Below are 20,737 nucleotides of genomic sequence, written 5' to 3'. Positions count from 1 at the left end.
AGTAGCATGCATTGAAGTTTAAATATGAAATCTTTATAGACTATTTTACTTAAAAGTAATCATCCTTCGCCTTTTTTCTCATTATAGGGAATAGGTAGATCTCATCATTGGGTGGATCCAAGCATGTTATGATAGTAGACACAATAAATGTAGGCTAGTAGTTAGTGTTTTAAACTTTTTGGGGTTTCAGATTTCTTAGTTTGCAGAATTTTGAGGACCTTGCTTTGGACCATCAACATTGATGTCTTGCTGAAATATGCACAGGAATATCTGCAGCACTTGATGCAGCCAAGAGAAGTAAGCATATATTTCATATTTCTTACATTGTGGAAATTTAAAAACAGGCCTGAAGCGCCATTGTGAGCACTGTGATGTCTAGAAAAATACAAAAAAATAACTTTCCATCAGTGGTAGAAATGGTTTCCAACAGGTGGTACATGTTGTCAGTGTATTTATACTTACTGCTTTTTGCTATGGTTTTATTTTGTCTTTGTCTTGTTTGTAACATCTGTTTACATTAACTTCACCATGCCTTCATTTGAGTGAATGGTAATTTATAAATATTTTGTATAAAGAAAGTTGGTAGATAAAATGACTTGTAAAATGGTTTGTAGTGGTTGGAAGTTGCCATTTCAAAGAAACTAGTGCATTTGGACGTGGTGCATATTTATTATTTGTTTTGAAATCTGGTCAAAGTGGGTCTTGGGTTTTCTTATTACAAAAATTTGTCTCAGAATTAATGGTGCTGTTGACATTGCTGTCTGTAGAAATAAGTACTTTTCTTTGCTATACATACCTCTTTCAGTTCCACCCTTCCTTCTTTCTCTTAATCAGAAATACTAAGCCGGTGACAAACCATGAGATGACTAAGAAGCATGGGTATCGGAGCTAGTTCATAGATTAAAAAGTGCTGCCTGGAAAATTCAGGAAAAATCCTAACTAGAGAGCTGCGTTATTTAAGATAACAGGAATCATTATTTTTTAACACTTAATAACAAGTGTGGGCTTTGTAGTTGAGATGCTCCCTGGCACCTCACATGTTGATAATGTTAATGCTAACAAGACTTCTGAACAGAAAAGCATAACATTTTTGATGTCACAGTTACAGACATGTATTATTCAAGGAAGAATTGGGGAGTGTTGCAGCATTTAAAGAATGTTGGAGCTCCATATCATAACATGGTTAATTTGATTTTCACAATTTATAATAGCTCTTGTTGCTTATACCCATTTTGTTCTAACAGATTGCTTTTATTTTGCTTGTTTTGCTTGTCATCTTCCTTTTGTTGAATTCAACATAATCTGGCAGATGTGTGTATAGGAGGGCTGTTAACTGTACATCCACTGTTTAGCTCAGTTTTCTTCAGTAAAGAGGCATGCTTCAGTGATTGTTAGTAATTTATTTAAGTAAACGTAAAACTTGCCTGTTTTCAGTCTGAATCCCTTATTCATTACCACAATAGGAGTTCTTGTGTGCAGTGTTTGGGGAAAAAAATTAAAGAATGACAAAAAAAACTATCGATTCCTTGATTGCATTAGATTATATACCTTCAATTCTAGTGGGCTTAATTTAACCATTTTCATCTCAAATCACGTAGAAAGGTGCGGTGGGATGGCGCCCTGCCCAGGGTTTGTTTCCTGCCTTGCACCCTGTGTTGGCTGGGATTGGCTCCAGCAGACCCCCGTGACCCTGTAGTTGGGATATAGCGGGTTGGATAATGGATGAATGGATCACATAGAAAGGTCATTTTCATTTACCTGATATCGGCTCAAGGCGGTGTGGCACAGTGGTTAAGGTTTTGGACTTCAATGCTGAGTTTGTATAGTTCAAATCCCACTACTTGTACTGTGTGACCCTCAGCAAGTCACTTCACCTGCCTGTACCACTAATTGGAAAAAGAAAAGAAACATAACCCACTTTATCTCAAATGTTGTAAGATGCTTTAGATAAAGACATTGGCCAAATAAATAAATGTAAATGTAAACTTCAGTGGTTCTGATTGGCCGTAAGTAAAATTCGCTGGTCATGCAGGCTTTCACTGAAGTTTTCTTGGCTGCATGATTTTCATCTGAGAGATGTTCTTTGTATTAACTAGGAGAAAAAAAATTGAAACAAGTAATGCTACACTTCATAAAACAGTTGTACACACATTTTCCGCAGGGAATCGTTTTTTCTTCCTTTTAACTTGACCATGAATAAATTCAGCAAAATGTACAACTCCTTCATAGCTATGATATTATATGCAAGAGTTGTGCATCAGGGATCTGGAATAGGCCTTTGTACCACCAATGACACACGGGGATCCAACAAATTGGTGATGGTACTCCTTCCACCATACTGAAGGAATAGAATTTCTCACAGCCCTAAGAGATGGGTAAAAAGAGCCACTGATGCTCATGCATTCTAAATTAAATTGTTTGATTTAATTAATGTCCAAGTTAAACCTCCTTTATAGTCTTTTTATTTGTAAAGTATCAGGATAAGATGGAAAAAAACACAAGCTGGTTAGGTTTGCAGATGATCCAAAGTAGGTGGAAGGCAGATAATGAATGCAGAATCAGCCAAATCATTATAGAGGGATCTGGGCAGAATACAGGCTTAGGTAGGTGGCAGAAGAAAATTAAAGTGAGTAAAGGTAAGGCATTACAAGAAGGAACTAGACATTTTAGGTTTGAACACACAAAGTGAAATTTGAAACTTAAAAATACATCTTATGTGAAAGACCTGGAAGATGTAAAAATAGTGATGAGTCCGGACAGTGCCCAGAAGCCATTAAGAAGAAGAAGAATAGGATATTTGGTAATATAATATAGTACTACTCATTTAAGCCAAAGGAAAATATGGTTAATTTATGTAATGCATTAATGAGGCCTTATCTCATCTCTCTATTATATAAAAACAATCCTGGGACGAGATGAGACTTTTTATCCTGGGATGAGACCAGACTTTTTCAGAGAGATCATTTCAAGTCCCACAAGACGAGACTTTGTGACCAGAGATTTAACTACGCCTGGGGCCGGAAATAAATGACAAAGAGTAGCAGACAAAGTAGAATGTCATAAAGAGGTTCAAAAACATTGGTGTGATACACATGCAGAGCAGGTTAGAGATAATGAAAGTACTAAAATTCGAAAGTCTCAAAAAACTGATAGTAAACATCGCATTAGCACTAACAAACAAAAATTACTCTGTGAAATAACGGAACAGTGAAAAGAGATAGAATATATGGACATAGGTCAAATGACAGAAGTTTGTAGATATTGTTCAGCTTTAAAGTTTAAGTCAGAGACTTGTAGATCGTCTAATCCTTGTTGCCATCAGGGAAAAGTAGTGTTGCCTCCCAATGAAGAGGCGTATCCGCGAGAAATAAAAGATTTGTTATTTGGTGAATGTGAAATCCAGAAATGCTGTAGGCAAAATATCCAAATCTACAATAATCTGTTCGTGTTTGCATCATCCAGTGCTCAAAACGTAGATTTACACGATTCAGGACCATACACTATGAGAATCTGTGGTCCCGCAACAATTAAAGCTACTACAAGTTTAATTTCAAAGAAACCACAATTCGGTCAGGTTTATATTTATTTATCAGGGCTGTGGAGTCGGAGTTGGAGACAATTTTGGGTACCTGAAGTCGGAGTCGGCAAAAAGTTAACCGACTCCGACTCCTACTAAATTTAAATGGGAATTAAAAAAGTAAGGTGAAATGTCATAATTCACAAACAGTCATAATGAACTACTTCTTTGCTGTAAGAATAAAGCCCAATGCATGCAGTGCATAATGTTACCACAAAACGAACATGTCAAGTAACCATGAAGCATGCTTTTCATTGACTGTATGCGTCACTATATGGGATGTAATGCACAGGTAAGGTGCGGCACCGCTTTCCATTGTGTCGTGTTCCACTGTTACAGGGAACTGTGAACCTAGCCTAAAGCCCCCCATACATTTACAGATGCACTGCCGATTTTTCGGCCATTCAACGAGTCATCACGCGTCAAACGCCTGAAAAATCATCTGGTGTGTTCTCAGCTCCGTCGGCTCCCCTTCGCTATGCGCTAGTGAAGGAGGCCGAAGGAGCCGAGAACACAGATCTCCCTACCTGTCTCCAGCAGAGGCTCGTTCTGCTGATCAGCTGGCCGGTGAGTGACACAATGCACTAAACTTCCGGCTGGCTGACAGAGGAGACAGCCACTGCAGCAGACAGAGGCATCACATTACTTTGGATGGGGGCGGTGGTCGAGATTTTCGGCAAGCTGGATCTGCCCGTCCATGTGGACACCTGCAATCTGCGGCCACCAATCAATTGTGTTTGTCTTTAATCTGGCATTATAGTAGATTGTTGGCTTCCTAGCCAGTAGTTCTGTGGTGAAATGACATGTATGTTGCCTTTCTTTCCTTCAATGGATGTAGAAAATACAGTAGCATAGTATATACATACAGAGGAGTCGGGGAGTCGGAAGATTTAGAAACTGAGAAGTCGGAGCATTTATCTACCGACTCCACAGCCCTGATGTTTATGATCACGGAGAAGTGATGCAACATACTGTAGAATCGAAAGAGTTAAATGATTGGACATATTAGAAATTCTACAGCCAATAATGGATACAAATCCATATGTCCAAGAGTATCTCATGAAATGTATCTGAAAAACACGGACAAAGAAGTTTTCTTGGATTTCTATATGAATCCAAAAGATTACACTCGCATATAATGTATAATAAACTGACATGTGACGAATTGTCAGCGATAATAGTTTTGAAAGACGGAGATATCAGAGACAGAGTTGATATTCGTGTCTATCCAAAAGCACAGCATGATTCGTTGCAAGTGGCAGATCCGGGAAATGACTAGCGCGTAGGATCTGCACAGGGGTTGGCAAGCAGGGGGCATGGCCCCCTAGGATTTTAAAAAGGATATTGCTATACTAGAGAAAGTCCAGAGAAGAAAGATTAGGCTAGTTAGAGGACTGTTGAGTATGAAGAAAGGTTGAAGGAGTTGAACTTTTTAGATTTAGGCAAACCAAGATTAAGGGGTTAAATGTTTTTAAAATTACAAAAGTAATTGGTATGGAGGATCTCAGCTATTACTTTGAAACTCTTCAATAAGAACTTTGGGACACAAATGGAAACATGTTTTGGATCGACTCCACGCAAATGCTAGAAATGTTATAATTTTCATTCAAAGAACCATAGACCTGTGGGGAAAATAGCAGGTAGTGTGTGGTACTTGAGATCTTTCAAAACTTGACTCAATATGATTTTGGAAAAACTAGGCAACTAGAGTTAGCGAGGTTTATTTAGCCGTGTGGCCTGTTCTCATCAAAATTATTTTAATGTTCTTACTACTGCCTTTTTGTGGTTACTTTTTAAGTTCCTGGTACTAGCAGAAATAGGACATCAGGAAAGCCCAATGTTTTCAGCTAGAAGAGCTTCAAATACACATAGATGGCAGTGCTGCCTACTAAGGCTCATAGTCACTTTGTGATCCTAAGCACGTTGTTCCACTTGCCAGACCTCAATTTCTGGGAATGTAGTAACAAATACACTTTATTATCACTTTGGTGAAAATTTTGGTGAGGAGATATACCACACGTATATCACAGAGGTATTAATGAGACCAGCAGGGGGGGCACTTACCTTGTGATCTGTGTGAGAACCACAATGCCCCAGTGCAATTACAGAGACACGGTGCTATAAAAATTCGCACCATCCTTCATTGGAGATGTAAAACCAAGCTCCCGACTGTCTGTGGTCATAAAATATCCCCGGTAGGGTGTAACCTAATGTCCAGGCTAAATTGCTCACCATGGCCTGGTCGTTTTGAACCACAATCATCCCATGTCCGCAGCTGGTTAACCATCTCTCTCACCACATCACTGCCTACATATATATCTAAGGTGTGGCAAGCGTACTGGTCCAAAATGGCTACCATAGCATCATCCGTGTGATTGCTGTAAAGTAGTGAGAAAAGTGCTATATAAATATAAAGGATTAAATAAATTTTAAACTCATTAGGTACTGTAAATAAATGTTAACTTTAAATGATGGCTACACAAAGTTTGTTTTGACAAGTTTATTCATTTTAAAATATATGATGATTTTTTTCACCCACAGGTTTATCTCAAAAAGTTAGATGCTGTAACATCCTCTACTTGTATTTATTAGTTCATCTATTTTCAAACATCAGGGCCTCACAGAGAGGCAGGCTGTACCCCTGCAGCTATAGATGAGAAAGTAGAAGGTAGCATTGACACGGCTCATAATGTTGAGTTTCATTCTGCTGTGGGGGATGTAGTGGGGGGGTGAGGGGTGTTTAGAAATCAAAGCTTAGTCTGTGTTAAAAGTGATTTGGTGCTGTCATTAAACACCATTATTGTCAAATACATTTTCTTTAGAGATTTCTGTTGAATGTCTTTCTCAAGTTATCTATTAAATCTCCATAGTTTTTCTTTTTAAAGTAGCAGTGTAGACACATATTGAACACAAACTTGTGGTTACTTTAGGGTTTTTTTTTTGTCTTTGCCTGCTGCCCTGACTTGTCTAATGTTCCACATTGTCAAATGCTGACATCTCTGCACAGTAGTTAAACTTAATTTATCTTTTATATACCTTCTAATTTCAGCCGACAAAAGTATTATGTAAGCAAGTACTGTAATTGTTTCTTGTACATCTGGTAAAAAAAAAAAAAGCCAGTGCCTGAACACAAAGCAAATCTTTATAATGCTTAGGATGTGTATGATGTAAGGAAAGGCACAAGAAAGCCTGTAATTTGTGCGGTGTGTATGTGTTAAAACTGCAGATGAACCTGAGCCACAAGAAAAGTGACTGTTGGAATATAACAGGGTACTTGTAAAAACTGTGTAAGCAAAAATCGCGCACCCCCAGCATTTCATTTGAACAGCTGAATATATTGGTATGTTTGTGCCATTTGCTGGCCTCCTACTTTTCACTGCCTACAGCTTTTCTTGTGGTAAATTACTAATTAATGTGCACAACTTTGTTTTTCAGTCATCCATTTGGGTTATCTCGGGGACTCATTCATGCAGTGACGTGACAATTCTTGATCCACTTCGCTCCAATCATGTCTTGGATCAGTTCAGTCTCCCTTTGGGTGCTAAAGCAACATGCATTGCCTGCTCCCCACCTGGTAAACCTACACATTACATTTATTTGTGTCAGTCTAGCCTTGTACCGAGTTCCTTGACTTCTCAGTAATCCCTTAAATTGAAAATCTCTGTTTTTGTTCTAGGCAAATGTAGTAATGCTTCTTCTGTGTCTTGTGCTGGCACTGTGTGGATTGGCACCCAGGAAGGAAGGTCAGTCGACATTGTAGATCTTTTCCTCTGAAGTGTTTTTGTAGTAATTGGGTTTTTTTTTTAATCTGAGCTGCCTTCCAATGCACTGAGTTCCACTGTGCAGTCTCTCCAACCACTGAGCTTGTTTTAATGTTTGGAGGTTACAGCCTACAGTATAATGCAGTGTACTGTAGTTAGTTGTATTTGACAAAGAATAACTAAAGTTTTCTCCATAGTGTGTTCCTGCATTCCGCACAGGGTGAGCGAAGACGCTGTTTACAGATGGTGAAAATGCAGGAGGGGCTTCATTCTTTTACGTGAGTCAGCTTCATTGTGTCTAGTATTTCCTCTGTGAGGTATGTTTGCCTTATTTTGATTGTCAAATGCACCTGAAAAGCTAAAAACCTGAAAACTGACATACTTAGGGGGTCTACCAAGTCAACAGTTAAACTCCCACAACTTTGGCATTGTTCAATAATGGAGTCAAGCCATTGGGCCCAGATATTGTCTGGTGCTCAAAGTAGAAACTTTAAATCAGTAAAAATTAGAATGTTGGTGCTTAAGATTAACATGTTGCCTTTTTATATAAATGTTATATTTATGATAGGTAGATTGCCCAGAGGGGACTGGGCGGTCTCTTGGCCTGGAACCCCTACAGATTTTATTTTTTTCTCCAGCCTTTGGAGTTTTTTTTTTGTTTGTTTTTTCTGTCCACCCAGGCCATCGGACCTTACTCTTATTCTATGTTAATTAATGTTGACTTATGTTTATTTTTTATTGTGTCTTCTATTTTTCTATTCATTTTGTAAAGCACTTTGAGCTACATTTTTTTTGTATGAATATGTGCTATATAAATAAATGTTGATTGATACCAGAGCCCCAAAGTTATTGTCCTTCTGGATGTGTTAGAAATTTCATACAAATTGAGGTTCATATGCTGTAGAAGTTATGGAGCAGCTATTACCTGGAATATCTGAAAGCAGCCCATGCATTTTCTTTGAGATTGGTTAGAAAATTGCTCTTTTTCACTGTTTTGGTTTTTTTTTTACACCCTCACTTCTGTGACGTCATGCAAATGGTAATAATTGCATTATATTGCAACACTGCTCAAAAATCAATTGAAATCAAAATGTCAAGATTCATTTTTACCCTCAAAGTAAGCATTTTGGAATTTATTAAAATGCAATTTTTGGCTTTATTTTTCCCCCCAAGTAACACAAAGGACCACATGATTGCTGGACTTGCAAATGGCACTTTGGCCATTTTTTCCCGTGACACGGGTAAGTTATTTTGGACACAAACGTTAGTTTGTTGCCTCATCTATCTTCCTGATTTTGTGCTGACAGTCATCTTGGTTTTCTATAGGTGGTGCTTGGGACCTCCAATGTCACCATTTTGTGAGTGTGGGATCAGCACCTGTGCAGCCAATACGGTGCTCTCTGGCAATTCAAGATAGTCTGTGGTGTGGCTACTGGAATAACATTCATATAATCAATATGCAGAGCGGAGCAATGGAGGTATGTGCACTCGGGACACACAGCACTATTACCTGTACAGATTTTTGTTTTAAGCTTGCAATCCAGTATTACTATTGCCTTTCCTCTCCTGACCTTAACAAAAGCATTATTGTATTTAACAGTGGTGAATACAGTCAGTAACTTACCATTTTAGTATTAAAACATTTTTCAAATCTGAATTTTCAAAGTTCTTATAGCACTAAATACAGTGGAACCTCGGGTCACAAACGTCTCTGAACACATACAAATCGGGTTACGACCAAAAAGTTCGCCAAACTTTTGCATCTGTTCACGACCACGCAGTCGGGTGACGAACAAGCCAGTTTCCCTTCTGGTTCGTTCGCACCGATGATTTCCGCACGTATTCAGTCTCTCCCTGTACAGTACATTGTTCTCGTCAGACGTGCATTGTGCAGAGGGACTTTACCTCAAAACTGTAATCTCCTCTCCACCCTGTTCCTCCTCACTTCCGTCATGCCAGAACTCGACTCATACAAAGTTAGTTTTCTTGATTGTTTATAGTTAGTTTTTGTATAAATTACAGATTTTTGAAATGTTCATTTTTTTTCCCTGTGCTTAAAACTCATTAAAATAAAGTGTTTACAGCGAGCGGTTTGTAAGGCTGTAGCGTGAACTCTTGCAATGTTAGTTTTCTCTGTTCAAGGTTTTCTCAGTGTTATTCAATGTTTTTACATTTAGTTTACTATTACACTGTGCATTCTATGGTATAAGTAACTATTTTTGTGCTTAGAAATCTATATTTACATACAGTTCGTACGGTCCGGAACGGATTAATTGTATTTACATACAATCCTATGGGAGAAATTACTTCGGGTCACAACCAAATCGGGTTGCGACCAGAGTTTTGGAACGAATTACGGTTGTGACCCAAGGTTCCACTGTATCTGCTAAAATTTTTTCCAGCGCTCCATTTCTGTCTCTTCACGCCGTGAGCAGCAAGTACGCTTCCTTTGCCATGTTGGCTCAGGTGTATGGGTTTCCTGTAGACTGGACTCTGTGCTGCGACTTTACGACTGTCAGACCAGTGGTCAATTGCTTCAGGAAGTGGATATGATGCCACTGGTTACAGCCACACTTGGTAAATTGCCCACTTGATCAATGTTTATTTGGATTTAATGCATTAAACTTTTTTTATGGACATCTGTTATTTATGTGTGCTTTCTCAACAGGACCGTCCATATCGTCCCTGTCTCTATTCCAGGTTTCATGCCTGGCTGCCCTTTGTGGGCGTCTGTGGATTGGGATGGGAAGTGGTGCTATTTTTTCAGTTCCACTCCTTCAGGGTGAGCACCTGCAGATAAGCCTCTGCCAGAGTCTTTCATGTCTGGTGGTGAAGTTCAGTAAATTATTACTTAGAATTATAATACTTTCCTGCAGGACGTGAAAATTGCCAGGGACAGAATAAGACAGCACCTTACATCCCATACTGCTCCGTTTCTACTGCCCAAGTTTGCTTCCACGGACACAGAGACGCTGTGCGTTTCTTTGTTTCAGTAGCTGGTACGTCATTTACAAGGGGGAGGAAAAGTTTAGGGATGTCTATGCTTGTCTAAGATGGTAAGAATAGTCTGTCTGCTTTGTTTGTAGGGTGTATTAACCCATGCCTAGCTGGTAATGCTAAGATGACATATCTAGTGATGAGTGGAGGAGAGGGCTATATCAACTTTCGTATTGGTAAGAAAAATCTACATTCTTGTTATACTATTTGAAAACTGGGGAAAAAAAATACTTTAGGCACTTTTTTTTATACAGCAACAAAATTGGAACATGTAGCTTGCAGACAATCAAAACTATTTTGCGCAGGGGTTATATTGCAATTACCAGCTAATGTACGAGGGACGTTCAAAAAGTTTCCGCACTTTTATATTTTCGTTTGAAATGGTGAAAGCAGGAGTAGTAGTTAAAAAGTTGATACAACGCTGGGAAAATTGCATCACAAAGGAAAATGACTATGTAGAAAAGCACCTAGAATTTGTTTTTTGAAATTCTTAAGAGTTTTTTTTAAAAAGTGCAAAATCTTTTTTGAACGCCCCTCATATTTTTAAATCACTGTAATTTGTACCATTTCAGATAAATATAATTAATACTCTTAACATTGTCTGAACTAATCTCTTAATATGCCAAGATTTCCATACTGTTCTCGATGATCCACATGTGAATGAAACTGGTGGAAATACAAGTTTGTGTGGCTGGTGACTTATCGTAATTATATAACATATCCCTAACTACAAGACCACACTGAACTGGTGCTATCTACCTTTTTGACATGATAGGTAAAACAACAGTTGAACCAGTAAGCACGTTTTCTGTATATTTGCATGTTTTTCTTTATTTTCATTAAGTACGACTAAACACTACTCACTTGGATCAGTTTTGGGATACTTTCTTAAAAAACAAATGTGTCAAAACTGGCCTAATTAATACAAACCTTTTCTTTTTTTTTAGGTGATGATGGAGTAGACAAAGATGATGGGTCTGAAGATGCCCTTCTGCGACGAGCAGAGAGGAGTCACATGATCATATGGCAATACTCTACACCTTCCTGAAAGACTTGTGTGTGATCTTAAATATGAGTCCTCAGGGCAGGGTTCTCTCAGACGGTCCAAACTTACCTCAGATAGCTTTAGTTTAGCCCTTGACCTGAGATTAACAATGTGATCTCGTCCTTGCTCTTCCCATCTCAAATCCCCAAAATTATTCCTCATGTTTTACTCAGGGATTTGTTTTGCTCTATGATCCATGGCAAGGTCGAATTCTAATTTAAAAGTATTCTGGTGCTGCAGTGAACTAGGGAGTCATGAGCCCGAACGTATCAAAGCAGAGCCAAGCTTGACTTTGCAACTCTAACTGACCAGTGGTTTTACCAAAAAGTCACTGTACTATGCACTTTCTAAGAAAATTGTATATTTTTTAAATCTGATGAAATCCAGTATCGTCTTTTTGGTCAGTGTGGGGAAGGGGGTAGTATCAGGCTTATTCTGATTTTACATACTGTTCTTAATAAAAAATATGGCTGCGGTTGGATGTTTTAACTCTTTTCTTGCCTTGTGTTTGCTACTCTTGCCACCGAAGATTCAGGGGTCAAATTGTGACAATGGACTATACAGACAGCAGCTTGAGAGTCGATTAGTGAATAGAGCCTTCATCTGCGTAAAGTGAGTAACACCTTGACAGGTCACAGCCTGCTGAAAGGATTTGGGCTGCAGCATTAGCAAAAAGAAAAAAAGAAACATTATAAGGATTTCAGTGTTTATTGTTTTATTCGGATACAATAAAACAGATGCCGTTTGAGGTTAAAGGGAGGGTTCATGGTTTCTGTGTGAAGTGACACTTTATCTCCTGCCAGCTGTTCTGCTTTGTCCAGTGTCAAGTTAATCTCTACCTCTTTCCATGGCAGGTGCACTTTATCTTTAGTGTTCAGTAGAATGTCTAAAGTCGCATATCTGAGCTATCTTTAAGACTGAGGGCCCAGGGATATAGTGTTCCTTTCTGTTCTTAGTAATGGTATGCCTTACTAGAAACCACTGGATGAATATCTAACCACCCATTTGTCAACAGACAGAAAAAGGACCAGAATGGGAATGAATCATCATGGAAGCTTATCAAATCAAGCCATCACCTTGAGCTTACCTGCTTTCAGTTTAGACCTGTGTGGACCAGTTTTCTGCTTCGTTATGATGTTAAATTCAAGCTTTGGCCAATAGTTCTCTATCCTCAGTAGGTAAGGAGCTTCCATTATTAATCATTTTTAGTACATGCAGTGTATCTGAAAAAACTGAACACACAGGTAGAAATAACAGTGAACACGTAATTTGATTTATTTGGAATGATTGTCAAATAATTATCCATGGATGCATTGTGTTTCTGTAACTGCTAATAAAAGTAGATTTACTTTATATCACTGAAGCCTTCTCTCCAACAAATACACAAACTTTAGCTGATATACACTAATAAGCCAAAACATTATGACCACCTGCCTAACATGCCGTTAAGTCCTCCTTGTGCCAGCTCTGACCCAACAAGGCATGGACTCTACAAGACCTCTGAAATCATCCTGTTGTATCTGGCATCAGGAAATTAGTAGCCAGTCCTCTAACTCCTGTGAGTTGCAAGGTGGAGTTGCAGTCGATTGAACTTGTTGTTCCAACACAGCCCAAAGATGCTTGATTGGTTTGAGATCTAGGGCAACCTCTTGAACTTTAAATCATGTTCCTCAGCCTATTCACAAACACTTTGTGTAGTATGGTAGGGTGCATTATCCCCGATGAGGGATGCAACTTCCATCAGGAAATACTGTTGCCATGGAGGTTTGATTTTTACATGTCAAATTAACAACAATCTGAATGCTGCATTCGTTGGTTTCCCAGCAGAACATTGCCCAAACAATCACACTTCATCCACCGGATCATCTTCTTCCCACAGTGCATCCTGCTTCCAATCACTTCCCCAGCTGAACAACATACATGTACTGGGCAGTCCACATAAGACAACAAAAAAAATGATTCTTTGGACCATTAGTCCATTAATCCAAGATTGAGTTTTCATGCTTGTGTGCCCACTCTAGGTGCTGTTTTTGGGGTGACGGGGGTTACCATGAACATTCTTGACTAGTCTGCAGCTACAGAGTCCCGTTTGCACCAAGTTATTGATGCACTGCTTGTCGTGATAAATTAGTCCTGTAACCATCATTCGAGTTATCTGTTATTTGTACCATAGTATCCCTTCTGTTGGTTCGTACCAGATGGAATAGCCATCACGGACCACTTGCATCAATGAGTCTTGGCCACCCGCCACTTTTGACAGATTGTGATATTCCTCAACCCCCCTCCTCCTCAAACCACCGTCCATAGGTACTCACCATAGGTGATGTCAAGAACCCCACAAATCTTGTTACAAAAATGGTCTGACCCAGTCATATGGCCATAATGGTCAAAGTCATTCAGGGCTTCACATCTGCCTATATTTATGCATTCAACATGTGGACCTAATGTCTGCTTACTGTCTAATATATCTCTGACCTTGACATGTGCTGCTATTACAAGTCAGTCAATGTCATTCCCTTCATATGGGAGTGCTCGGAATGTTTTGGTTTGTTAGTGTATATTCATCAAAAGGTTATTTAAATTTGTGAAATATTTATACTCGAAAGTATACTTGTGGGTAAAAATGTACTGATACTGGAGGCAAACACTCGGACAGCTTAGTAAGAGAGTAACCCAGTAATTCTCCTCTGGTTCTGTGAATGAATGTTAGCCAGAACACAAGGTCCCCAGGTATTTTGAAGCGCTATGCATGATTTCATCTTTAAATGCCCATACGTCTCATATGTGAAACTCTAAAAAGTTGTACTGCAGCCAAGAGGGCAAGGGTTCCCAACTTTCATGTGGTTGCAGCCAATCTCTTAATCAGAAGCCAACTAAGTGATGTCTTGCTAAGACTGCCTGTTTGTGGACTGGCTGTGTAAAATCAGAAATACCCCAAAATTTGTGATTCACATTTGAAAGCTTTCAGTTGAACATAAGGAGTTTGATCAAAAGGTTCTAAGAATTTTGCCTGCTGCAGATGGTGCTGTGGAAGTAATCTGTCAAACAGATGTATAAATGGTGGAGAGATGCATAGATGTCAATGCACTCTCTGAAACTGAACTCCTTTATTGTTGTGGAACTCATAAAAAGCACCCAATCAAAAAAAAAAAAGTCAAAAACATTGGTCAAATGTGTTTATGGGCATTCTGTGGCATATTAAAAAATAAAGAGTGGCCATTCAGCAAGCCATGCATTTAATTAGTATTTTGCTGAAACCACTTATTCTATTTCAACATACCGAAGGGCTGGAGACTTTTCTTACAGCACAGAGTGCAGGTTAGCATCTGTCACTCAGCGAGCACAATGACTTGCATACCTGTACACAGCCAATTTACAGTTTCCATTTAACCAAACCCACACCTCTAGGATTGGGAAAGAAACCAGAGACTGTACCCACAGTCATAGGCAGAATCTGCTGCCCCCACACTGGGGTTTGAACCCAGGATTCTGCAGCCCTGAGTAGCAGTGTATAACCAGCCATATTGTAGCCATTTAGCAAATGTGCTTCTGGTTTGATTAACTGCCTCTACTAGGACAACTTGAACTTATCCCATGTCATTTTTCCCCTCAGTAACTTTGAGGGACCAGTACCAGAGCTGTTCAAAATGGAGGATATTCTGCAGAATGATTATGATGCCGCCAGCCTGTTTCTGGTGGTGGGGCTGCCCAGCTAGCCCTTCAGTGTTCTCCTTACCCTACTGATGGAGTTTAAATGTCTTAAAACAAGTATGTGTGTGTCTATGTATGTATGGAGTAGTCACAGTAATTTGAAAGAAATAGGCACAGTAGGCACAATATCCAGAAATTCACAAGACATTATGATGCATCTTGATATTCACCCACCATCAAGAGGGGCTGTGCTGAATTTGACAAAGTCACCAAGAAAACCCGCTTGCTCCATCAACTTCATAGAATTATACACATACCTGAGAGAACAGAGTAAGTAAGGAAGACAGGCTAAGTAACTGTTTTACGAGGGCTATGGCTCTTTAGATGTCTGTTAGTTTCAGTTTTAAGTGACCTGAAGTGTTAAGCAGAGGTATGTTTTTGGAGTGAGTGATGACCAGGGTGAGAGGAGTCCCTGGTGGTCCTTTTGTTAGTGGCACTTGTGGTTTACATGAGGCAGATTAACCTGCACCTAACATCTCCATGTAGACAGTGACCAGGCGTGGCATTCAACTGCAAGTGGTAGAAGACCCTCTACTGACCTGCACGTGATAGTTTAAACTCTGCCTTGACAGATAGCGACTGAAGAGATGATATGTGTACATACTGTTCGCTCAAAGGCTTAAAATTAAATCTCCTTTTTCACTGAAATAAAGCCAGACTTTGCCTGCCTAAGAAGGAACTTTTCTAGAAGAACACAGCAGCCGCACAGTAATAACATCTGGACAGGTTACAAAAGAAGTTGTTATGGAAAGAAGAGTGGTGTACAAGAGAAGTGGAAAGAAAATAAAATGGATTTACTTGCCAGAGATGGTACCCGCAAAGAGCATTTCCAATGCGTGGACTCTTCACCAGCCTGCCATTACACATCATCCGCCACCTCCCGCAGCTCATCATCTGTCTGATCGCTACCAGCTGCCTTATGGTGCCGCAGATGATTACTGTGAAGACAAATATTACTAACTAATTTAGCAGAAGAGAGACTTTCCAATACATCGGTGGTCCACCCCTCCCTGCCATTCTTCCTGTAACTCACATGAAGGACGACAAGCAGCAGCCGGACACCAGTGCTGCCATGACTATCACTCCAATGATGACAGGGACAGCGTTATCAAGCTGGAGGCTCAGCCGTGCTCGAGGAGGCCTTGTCTCTTCATCAGGGGGCAGCGTAGGTACAGTCCGTATGGTTTGGTGGGTCGGGTTCTGCTGGTGCTGCACTGTTCAATGATTTGAGAGCTTGAAAAGTTAAGGCAGGATGGACCCAAACTTCACCTATCATGTCTTAAGACAGTCTTAGTTGCCTAACCTTTGACTTCATAGAACATGGTAGTCAAGACAGTGTCATTTATAGACAACAGAAGACACCGATACTCCTTTTCATCTTCTTTGGTCACCTGATTGAGCACAAGTCGTGGCTCTTTGGTGACCGCAAACACTTGAAAGTCTTCATTTTGGCGGGTCTTCTGTGAACAGGATCAGCAAAGATGAAGGTAAAAATGGAATTCTGCACATCTTCCAAGTCACAGGGTCTTATGAAATCAGAACAATTATGTCCCATTCCCAGCTTTTAGTTACTGAATGGTGGTGGCAGAGTGCCCATGTTGGTGGAGATACGCTGCCCAGATTGTTCCCTACGTGACAGGTGATTGCACACTCACCAGTTTTAGCGCTCGGGAGAACTGGTATTCCTTCTTGCTCCGGGCAAGGCTGTGCCAAGGCAGGAAGCAGTCTATTACTATCTCTTCCCCCTCCATCACCTGCAGGGTGAACTCTGTAAGCAGAACACAAGCGCGGTGAGCTCCATTATAAGCTTACGCATTCACTAAGGCAAAGGTAGGGTGACAGCTCACCTCCACACAGCCTGTTGGCCTCAGGTGTTGGACAGTATTGGACAGTCATGTCGCACGACTTGCAGTTGACCACCTCCTGGTACATGACTCCTAGAAATGTGGTTGGGGATAGTGAAGAGGAAGAATGAAGAGCAGAGCCCTCAAGAGAGACAGAGAGAGAGAAACTAGGCAAGCTATGGCATCTTGTCAGGAAAAATCAACCACTTGAATTGGGGAACTGTAATCCATATACCCACCAGCAGTGGGTAGTGATGGGTCAGGTGGGAGAGTAGACCATCTGAGCCATGGAATTAAGAGAAGAGCAGAGGTAGGCATCACTCACCGCACTTGTTAGGGCAGAATCCTGTGAGTAGGAAAGAGACACCACAAAAGCGTAAGGCACAGTCACTTTGCCTCCATGAGTCCAAACATGGACAAGTGTTCAAAAGTGGCATTGCATTCAGCTTAGCCATTGGAGGGAGAGGCAAGAGCTTGTGTATTTAAGACCATCTGACCTGTCTTGACAAACTCGACCAGGTGCTTCTGCAGAATTTCCTTCCCCTTCTCCATGATATTGATGAGCTCAAACAGGACCTCAGGACCTGAGGAGAGAAGGCATGTCATAACTGGCCATTACCGAGGGTCTCTCGTTGCCTTCCTGAAAGCTGAGAATGTATTGACTTCACAGAAGGGTCAAGGTGTAATAAGCTCAAGTCAAAATGTCCACTCTGTCAAAATGCTGGACAAGGCATGTGAGCATCGTAAATGAATGTGGTGACAACACTAGGGGACCCGGAGCCAACCCTAAACAAGGTCTGGTTATTGCAAGCCACACTCATGCTGGGACATTTAACCTAAAACACATCTTTGGGGATGGGGGAAGGAAAACCACACAACCACTGGGAGAACATGTGAACTGTAATGGGCAGAGTAAGCAGGAGAGAGAGAGAGAGAGGCAAGTGCCATCACAGTATTAGGGTGACTGGTCACTGGGAGTTCTCCTTTAGCTCTGTTGCCTGAAGGGGTTATTCTGTAGTCCAAAGGCTCTGGGTACGAGTCCTGCTATTAGCTGTCACTTTGAGGATGAGTGGCTATTTCTGAGCTGTGACGATGACCAGGCCTGGTGCTGGTTCCTGCCTCCTGGAGCGAACTTCTGTGCTGCCACCATGCAAATATATATATGTGGCAGTGAGCCTGCGGATGCGCGTCTAATCAATCACAGTAGACAATGCAATTGGTTCATGGGGTCCTTTTTGTCACGTGTACAGAGTACGGTGAAATCTGCTGACCAACTCTCCAGGGCCGTGATAAGAGAGTACAACTGCCTTACCTCAAAACCTCCGTTTCTAACCTGAGAAATCTCAGAACATGTCGGTCATACTGTAGCAATATATGCGGGTAGAATATCTTTTGTGATAATTTTATTTGACTTGGCTGCAAAGCTTTCCTTGCACAAATGTAGAAAACATGATGGGTCTGTGTGTTGTGAACTCGGGGTGATCCCGAATGGCCAATGGGGGCACAGGGTGTTCTCCGTAGCTCTTTTTCCAGAAGGGGTTAGTCTGTATTGCTGATCTGGTCATAGTATGTATTTATGGCAAAAAGACTAACTTTTTAGGGTGTAGCGCTGTTGCAGTGTGGCCCCAAGCAGCGGAACATGAGTAAGGCTAAGTTTAGTTGTGATGAGCTTTCAGAGAAGGGGAACAAAGTTTGATTTAAAGTTGTGTGAACAGGTTTAACTGACTCAGTACAGTGGGTACTGTTACAAAATAAATTCTGTATGCATCAGACAGACTATTACGGTTATAAAAAGCACAAATATGCCATTAGAAAATATGGAAACTATTTTTTTAAATTTATATTTACACTATAGTGTGATACTGAATCAAATATATTTAACTTAGTGTCATAGAAAAAGACAAGTGACACGTGGAAATATTTATATTGTGTAATATAAGACACAGAAAAACAGTGAGCAACATACATTTACATTCATCTTTGGTAAAAAGACACAGAGTCAGAGTCCCTAATTATAAGACTTCTCACAATATGTACGATACAGAACCTACTGTCCTCTACTGTGAAGTCTGTGGTCTGATAAGACAGTCTTTACAAATATCATCATATTCCTGACTAGACATTTTATACACTTTGGTGACTGCTGGATTATTTCGGTTATAAGGATTAATTCTTCTGTATGATCTACAAAATTGGGAAATGAGCACAGAAAGACAATTATGCTTCAGATACAATTCTACTAACGTGTCCCTCTCATTGTCATTACTTTCCATATTAAGGATTTCAGGGCCTATTCATACGCTCGGAGTAAGTAACACTTACAATAACGACAGCGATACACATTTCAGTCTCAAGTAGTATATCAATTACATTATTTTTAATTACATTTTCATAACAATGTACACATTTCCAGCGCTCCATCTCTTTAAATCAAGAAGAGTGTGTAGTCGCACATTGCTAATTGAAAGAGGATGAGATGTTAATTGCTGGTGCATCATCATGGGCAGTTGAACAAACTGAGGAGAAACACAAAGCCAAAAACAGAACTAGCTGTGGATTAGTTAAACTTGATGTTAATGTTGTTCCACTGAGACATCACTCAGCCCTGAAGATCGGGTCTCCTCTAAATACCGTACTACACAGTTGAGTTTTGTTCTGCTGCTAGTGCGGTACTATTTTACATGCAACACAACTAAAACTTGATGTGTCTGTGGCCCCAGTGGTATTAAGTTTCAACCTTAAACGGTCAGTCAGTTTCTCTTGTTGTTTTCTAGCAGTAAATAGATAGATACTTTATTAATCCCAAGGGGAAATTCACATAATCCAGCAGCAGTATACTGATAGAAAACAATACTAGATTAAAGAGTGATAACAATGCATGTAAAAGCAGACAATAACTTTGAGTAATGTTAGCATTTACTTCCCCGTAATATTTAATATATATTAAATATGGCTGCTCCCCTCTCCATTGATACCAATGAAGACCATTAAACCTGCTGATGACACCACTGTGATAAAGAAAATTTCAAGCAACAATGAAATGGCTGACAGAGAAGAGGTTTGGCAACTGGTGGCATGGAGCCCAAATGAAAATCTAGCTTTAAACACCTCAAAGATTAAGGAATTAATTGATCTTGGACTTTAGGAAGTCCTAAAAAATGTACAGATACCCCCTTAAGGAGGAAAATGGCCCGTCTGTCCTCCCAGCTGCTGGCCAACTTTTACCGATGCACAACAGAGAGCATCCTAAGCAGCTTGCACAACTGTGTGGTTTGGTAACTGTACGATCGCTGATGGAAAAGCTCTGCAGAGGATTGTTAAAATTCCAGAGCACATCATTGGCATCCCACTTCTAGCTGCGAACAGTGTTGCCTGTGGAGAGGGATCCATATCACCCATGATCCTTTACACCCCGGCTACAAACTGTTTGCACACCTTCTCTTACGCAGGCGCTGCAGGGGTCTTCAGGTCTGATCTTCTACACTAAAAAAATGGCTTCTTTCCCAGGACTGCGGCATTATTAAAAGTAGGGAATCCATTCCCAGACAGGTTTATCCATTCCCAGACAGGTTTATCCATTCCCCAGAAATTCAGGAATCCCGGGCTCTCCGGGATGACACAGTGCACGGGCATCTCACATGTGAACGGTTTTAGAATGACCGACACTTATTTTTAATAAAACTACTACAATATGTTGACACCAATAAAAGACCAACCTTATCTACAAGCAGTTCATGCAGTCATATAAGTACATGTATCTAGTTAGTTGCGGTAATAAGAGAGTAGAAAGCACAACGTGTCC

The 20,737-nt window shown here is 40.3% G+C and overlaps 2 protein-coding genes across 2 annotated transcripts in view; one reads left to right on the top strand and one right to left on the bottom strand.

Annotated features, from left to right (window-relative positions):
* Positions 1-11,869, top strand: part of si:dkey-17m8.1 (C-Jun-amino-terminal kinase-interacting protein 4) — a 60,447-nt gene extending 48,578 nt beyond the window's left edge. Inside the window, exons 18-27 of the mRNA XM_039740928.1 lie at positions 7,013-7,151; positions 7,254-7,320; positions 7,536-7,616; positions 8,512-8,579; positions 8,665-8,816; positions 9,741-9,915; positions 10,007-10,120; positions 10,215-10,337; positions 10,425-10,511; positions 11,283-11,869. Coding sequence (XP_039596862.1) covers positions 7,013-7,151; positions 7,254-7,320; positions 7,536-7,616; positions 8,512-8,579; positions 8,665-8,816; positions 9,741-9,915; positions 10,007-10,120; positions 10,215-10,337; positions 10,425-10,511; positions 11,283-11,383 — 1,107 coding nt within the window. The 3' untranslated portion in view covers positions 11,384-11,869. The remainder of the gene's footprint in view (positions 1-7,012; positions 7,152-7,253; positions 7,321-7,535; positions 7,617-8,511; positions 8,580-8,664; positions 8,817-9,740; positions 9,916-10,006; positions 10,121-10,214; positions 10,338-10,424; positions 10,512-11,282) is intronic.
* The window catches only part of LOC120518264 (izumo sperm-egg fusion protein 1), a 49,765-nt gene that overhangs the window by 6,282 nt on the left and 22,746 nt on the right, over positions 1-20,737 (bottom strand). The window contains exons 3-9 of the mRNA XM_039740929.1: positions 17,433-17,519; positions 17,261-17,281; positions 16,939-17,028; positions 16,747-16,859; positions 16,395-16,551; positions 16,125-16,305; positions 15,890-16,029 (exon numbers count right to left, since the gene is read on the bottom strand). Coding sequence (XP_039596863.1) covers positions 15,951-16,029; positions 16,125-16,305; positions 16,395-16,551; positions 16,747-16,859; positions 16,939-17,028; positions 17,261-17,281; positions 17,433-17,519 — 728 coding nt within the window. The 3' untranslated portion in view covers positions 15,890-15,950. The remainder of the gene's footprint in view (positions 1-15,889; positions 16,030-16,124; positions 16,306-16,394; positions 16,552-16,746; positions 16,860-16,938; positions 17,029-17,260; positions 17,282-17,432; positions 17,520-20,737) is intronic.

Source organism: Polypterus senegalus, chromosome 18 (genome assembly GCF_016835505.1).
Source record: "Polypterus senegalus isolate Bchr_013 chromosome 18, ASM1683550v1, whole genome shotgun sequence".
Taxonomy (NCBI): domain Eukaryota; kingdom Metazoa; phylum Chordata; class Cladistia; order Polypteriformes; family Polypteridae; genus Polypterus; species Polypterus senegalus.
The sequence above is the reverse complement of the archived record's forward strand: the minus strand, read 5'-3'. Positions and strand labels throughout refer to the sequence as shown.